This window comes from Mytilus edulis, chromosome 13 (assembly GCF_963676685.1).
Source record: "Mytilus edulis chromosome 13, xbMytEdul2.2, whole genome shotgun sequence".
Classification (NCBI taxonomy): Eukaryota; Metazoa; Mollusca; class Bivalvia; order Mytilida; family Mytilidae; genus Mytilus; species Mytilus edulis.
Genome location: NC_092356.1, coordinates 43,922,576 through 43,928,415, shown reverse-complemented (window position 1 = coordinate 43,928,415; position 5,840 = coordinate 43,922,576). Strand labels below are relative to the sequence as shown.

The following is a 5,840-nucleotide window of genomic DNA, read 5'->3' as shown; positions in this document are numbered from 1 at the left end:
ATCTTGTAAAAAAAAACTAAGGATATGTGATAAAATTGCAAATGAGACAACTATCCACAATAACCAAATGATACAGAAATTAAAAGTAGTATAAGAATTACAAAAATGGTTGAGACAAAAAATCCTAACTGTAAAATATAAGGGTGTACACTAAACGCTCGAGGACCCATTTTACTGCACCCTGTCAGCACAAGTTACAGACCCTGCAATAAATATAAAATTAAGTCTGTTACGAACGATCTTTTACAACAGGTAAAGCAGTTAAGTGACATAATTTAAACATTTAAAACTTTATAAAGGTTATGAACGACAAGCATACGTTAAGCATAGTTTCTATTAATTTACTTTTCTGAGCTATGAATCAATCAAATTAAGGTCATCACTCAAGAAATTTTACGGTTGCCATCATGAGTTGATTGGCCATTATGACAACAGGGTGTCAGAAATCATATCTGATATTCTTCCTCAGTCATAATAACCTTCCATCAATACCGAACTGAACAAAGAAATAACACGACAGGTGCCGTATACGGTGCAGGAAATGCTTACCCTTCCGGTCCACCTCATTTCACTCCCGGTTTTTAGAGGAGTTCGTGTTGTTTATTATTTATAACTGATGATGTAAATGTCCTTTGGTTTTGCGAGTCTTTGTTTACTCCTTTGTTTTGGTTGTTATTGTCTGTAATTGCTCTATTTATACGCAAATATAATATTTCCATTTTTATTTTTATCAAGTTTTATTTGTTTTTAGATTGTTTGACTCTTTTTTTTCTAGTTTTAAAAACTCTTCTCTTAATATTTTAAACATTTTTTACAGTTCGAAACGATTTGCTGTTTTGGTATTGATCACTACTGTACCCATGATTTATATTGCATTCAGAACCATTTATACGCGGGATTTACCGATTCAATTAAATGCATTGCAAAAGGAAGTTCGTCATATTGCATTTCTTAAAGTTCACAAGGCGGCTAGTACAACTATACAGAATATGATGTTACGTTTTGGTACGGAACGAAACTTAACATTTGTCATTCCAGCTGTTGGTACAATACATCCAAATGTTATAAGTATATCAGAAACCGTTACGTCAAACAACATTCGGCCAATACCATTATTATCCACCCATTTTGATATTTTATGCTTACACGTTTTATACAACAGGACAGCGTTTGAACACATTCTTCCAAATGACACTGTTTACATTGGAACACTTCGAGATCCTTTTGAACACTTTATATCAGTGATGTATTACTTTCCAACGTTGTTTAAAAGATTTAAGATATTTGGACCTAGAGCAATAACAGATTTTCTTGAGGATCCAGAGAAACATGATGTGTCTTTATCAATTGACAAATATTCTTTTTACACTTTAACTAAAAACAGAATGGCGATAGAGTATGGTTTTCCATTGGACCTTCTTCTGAATTCCAGATCTAGAAGACACGACATTCAAAGATATATTGAGCAGCTTGACAACGAATTTGCATTAGTTATCATAGTTGAACATTTTGATGAGTCTTTGGTTTTGTTAAAGCGAATTTTAAAATGGTCTACAAAGGATATACTTTATACCAAAAAAAATGTAAATATTTACAAAAATAAAAAACATATCAATATTGGCGAAAAAGATCGCACTAGATATAGACAATTATCTGACATAGATTACATGCTCTATAGACATTTTTACATCAAACTTTGGCGCCAAATTAAAATGGAATTATTGTTCCACGAAGAAGTCTTGTATTTCAAAACTGTCAGAAAGGAAGTAGAAGACTTTTGTCATAATTTCAATCGAAATGCGACAGTTCTAACGATTCCATCGTCAGAATGGAGCGTCAAATTTGAAATATCTCAAGGCACTTGTGACTCATTAGTTATTTCTGAATTGGACTTTGTAACAAAAATAAAAGAGAAGCAATATCCAAGGGCAAAATAAATGTTTGCATCGGTCACTGTCCTTAAGGACACACTGATTACTATTAGCTTCTTTGACATTTGTTGAGTGAAACATTAAACTGACAAGTAATTGTATCTGTTTGTTTTTTGAATGTCAAATACATTGCAAAAGAGGGACGAAAGATCCAAAGGGACAGTCAAACTCATAGATCGAAAATAAACTGATAACGCCATGACTAAAAAATAAAAAGACAAACAGACAAATAATATGAAGACCTGTTGGTGACCCTCTGCTGTTGTTGTTTTTTATTTGGTCGGGTTGTTGTCTCTTTGACACATTCCCCATTTCCATTCTCAATTTTATAAATAATAGTACACAAGATACAACGTAGAAAACTAAAGACTACGCAACACGAACCCCACCAAAACTGGGGGTGATCTCAGTTGCTCCGGAAGGTTAAGCAGATTCTGCACCACATGTGGCACCCGTCGTGTAGCTTATCTTATTACAAATCTGGTAAATAGTCTAATTCGGTAGGTCACATTCGTGAAAATGGAAGGGGATTGTAGTTACAATTTAAGGAACATATCCGCAATTTGTTTGTTGCTTATTCTAAGTATGTGTGTGTGGGGAGTCGATGGGGTAATAACTACCTCCATTGCATCTACATGATGATTATTACCAACACATGTTTCAATAGGAAAACTGCGGGTATTACCACTCGTTTGATAATAGCGAGACAATTGCGTCATTGAGCTTTCAACTGCGGCATTAAGTTTAATATAAGCTTTTCATTGGTTGAAATATAAATAAATGTCAAGCAAACATTTTCAACTCAAAGTAAAATATTGCCTTCTATTGTGACATGAAGTGCTTAACAATTTGTATGAAGTTCTTGAACAATTATCAGATAAAATTTATTGGCATATGCTATAAACATGATAAACGGGATTTTAGCATGTGATGGTACAGATATATATGAACAGTAGATGCCTTGTTCCTTTGTTTCATTTCTCTTCATAAAGATTTCTTCTTGTAACTTTTACAATCAACATGCAGTTGTTCATAATAATCCCTTTTCCCTCCATGAGTGTACAACGGAGTATATAATTGATACCAGTTTTTCTATCTAAGTCTCCTTTAATAGAGCAATGCGGAATGTAATATTGTTTAAATATTTCAGTTCGAATTTGTGATGAAAAGTACGATTACCAGTAAAACAAAACGACCCGATTCTCTGTATATTGAAGAGCCCTTGTAACAACACGTTGATGATTCATACTATTTTGCGGCTAATTCTCTTCTCCTATGAAAAATACTCGACTTTTCAATAGTAATAAACATTATCCTCCTTTTAATCCTAATGGACCCATCTCGTATTACCTATAAATAATTATAAGATTTAATTTTTCCCGTTGTCCTGCATATTATTAGTTACATAGTGTGCTAGTGACCTAATACGGTATATATGGGGTCAGTAAATTCCATATGGGGTGAGAGCGAAGCTCGAATCCCCATATGGAATTTACTGACCCCATATATACCGTATTACGTCACTAGCACACTATGTAACGAATTTATCTTACCGACTATCTTAACGTGTAAAATTTAGACCAGTGACCTATCAAAATGAGCAAGTCAGGCTTCATTACAGTTAGCATTAACATGATTAAGAAACTATTCCATTGATCCTACAAAAACAATGACAACTTGTTAGATTTTTAGTGTTTTATGAAATTATTTCAATCTTAATCATCAATTTCTTCGTCTGCTGAAACACTTAAGATTTTTTCTCAGTACTGTTTTGTTTTTCTAAAGGGACGTAACACCACTACTAACCGTGTATGATAAGGCCCGCCTCCCTACTACCTTATATGGAATATAAAGGGACGTAACTCCACTACTAACCGTGTATAAAATAAGCCCCGCCTCCCTACTAACCTAATATCAAATATACACGGTTTCCACGAGGACGCTTTTAACCAATCATATTCCTAGAAATGTATAGGAGGTAAGATAAATACGAAATATATGGATACTAAGACAGTTATCCTTTTTCTTATAGCAAAATATGTTAAACGCACACGTCTTTTAGGTATAGAATATTTGAATATTTTTTATTTATTTATTGACGTGACATAACGGTCTTTTGTTTTTTTTGGCAAACTCTATTATTATAAATGTGTTTTGCTTTTTCCTACTCAAACAGTGATTGATCATATTTTCAACATTCATTCAATTCATTACATTTTAGGGAATGTTCCATGTATATGCAAATAATACTTTTGAAATTTTTGTCAGCTGTTATTTTTGTTAGTGTGTTTGTTTCAGTTGGGTTTTTTTCTCTTTTTTTTCACGAGGGGGTGGGAGAGCATTTCTCGTATTCTAATACTCAAACTATTGATTGTTTATAATATTTTGTAGTTTGATAGGCTTTGCAGCTTTGGTATTGATCTCTACAACACCTATGATTTATTTTGCATTCAGAACCATTGAAAAGCTGGGAACTTCGATTCAATCTAAAGTATGGCAACCGGAAGTTCGTCATATTGCATTTCTTAAAGTACACAAGGCGGCTAGCACAACTGTGCAGAATATGCTGTTTCGTTTTGGGACTGACAGAAACTTAACATTTGTCATGCCATCTGATGATGCAATATTTCCAAATGTTATAAGTTTATTAGAAACTGTTACATCGAACAACATCCGGTCAAAACCTTTATCATCCACTCATTTTGATATTTTATGCTTACATGTTCTATATAACAGGACTGCGTTTGAACACATTCTTCCGAATGACACTGTTTACATTGGAACACTTCGAGATCCATTTGAGTACTTCATATCTATGATGTTATTCTTTCCAATTATGTTTGAAAGATTAAATATATCTGGACCCAATGCAATAACAGATTTTCTTGAAGATCCAGATATTCATGATCCGGATATAGCAAAATACTCTGCTTACACGTTTACCAAAAACAGAATGGCAATAGATTATGGTTTTCCACTGGAACTTCTTGTCAATTCCAGATCTAGAAGAAACGACATTCAAAGATATATTGAACAGCTTGACAAAGAATTTGCATTAATTATCATAGTTGAACATTTTGATGAGTCTATTATTTTATTGAAGCGAATTTTGAAATGGTCTACAAAGGATGTTATATATATCAGAAAAAATGCAAATACAGACAAAGCTAACAAAAAAATAAATATTGGGGATAAAGATCGTACTAGATATAGACAATTATCTGAAATAGATTATATACTTTATAGACATTTTTACTTAAAACTTTTGCGCCAAATTGAAATGGAACTATTGTTCCACGAAGAAGTGTTGTATTTCAAGACTGTCAGAAAGGAAGTGGAAGACTTTTGTCAGAACTTAAATCAATATTCAACAGTTTTAACGTTTTCATCGTCAAGATGGAGCGAAAAAATTGAAATATCTCGAGACACATGCGATTCATTAGTGATTTCAGAATTTGACTTTGTTGCTAAAATAAAAGAGAAACAATATCCAAGGTCAAAAGAAATTGTAAACTCCGACTGATTTAAAGTGCATCAGACAAAAGATTAAAATACGATTTTATTTGCGTTTCAAACATATTGAAATTATACTTCGCTATTAGCAGCCAGTTTGGTCTGATTTTTACAATGATATTCCAGAATAAGTACATGACATTTTAAGAAAATTGCTAGTTGAACCTGGTTTTGTGGCTAGCCAAACCTCTGCGCTTTAAGGCAATGATATAAAATTTACTGCTCAAATGACAAAATTACACGACAGGAATAGATTACAAATAAATCCGTATTTACGTAACCTTAACTTGAAGTTCATCTGAAGATGGATTAAAAAAATCATTCGTGTACAGGTAAAACGATCAGTTATATTTTTTTCAAAATTTATGACAGGAAATAAAACAGATCTGGAATATC

At 32.8% G+C, this 5,840-nt stretch overlaps 2 protein-coding genes across 2 annotated transcripts; both read left to right on the top strand.

The window, feature by feature from the left end:
* The first annotated feature begins 789 nt into the window (after positions 1–789).
* Positions 790–1,937, top strand: LOC139500345 (galactose-3-O-sulfotransferase 2-like). Its single transcript, XM_071289088.1, has one exon. The coding sequence runs from the start codon at positions 861–863 to the stop codon at positions 1,935–1,937; it is 1,077 nt and encodes a 358-aa protein (XP_071145189.1). The 5' UTR covers positions 790–860.
* A 1,961-nt stretch (positions 1,938–3,898) lies between these two features.
* On the top strand, positions 3,899–5,454 carry LOC139500344 (galactose-3-O-sulfotransferase 2-like). The gene is made up of 2 exons (XM_071289087.1): positions 3,899–3,909; positions 4,323–5,454. Exons 1-2 carry the CDS (start codon positions 3,899–3,901, stop codon positions 5,452–5,454), a joined length of 1,143 nt encoding a protein of 380 aa, XP_071145188.1.
* The last annotated feature ends 386 nt before the right edge of the window (positions 5,455–5,840 follow it).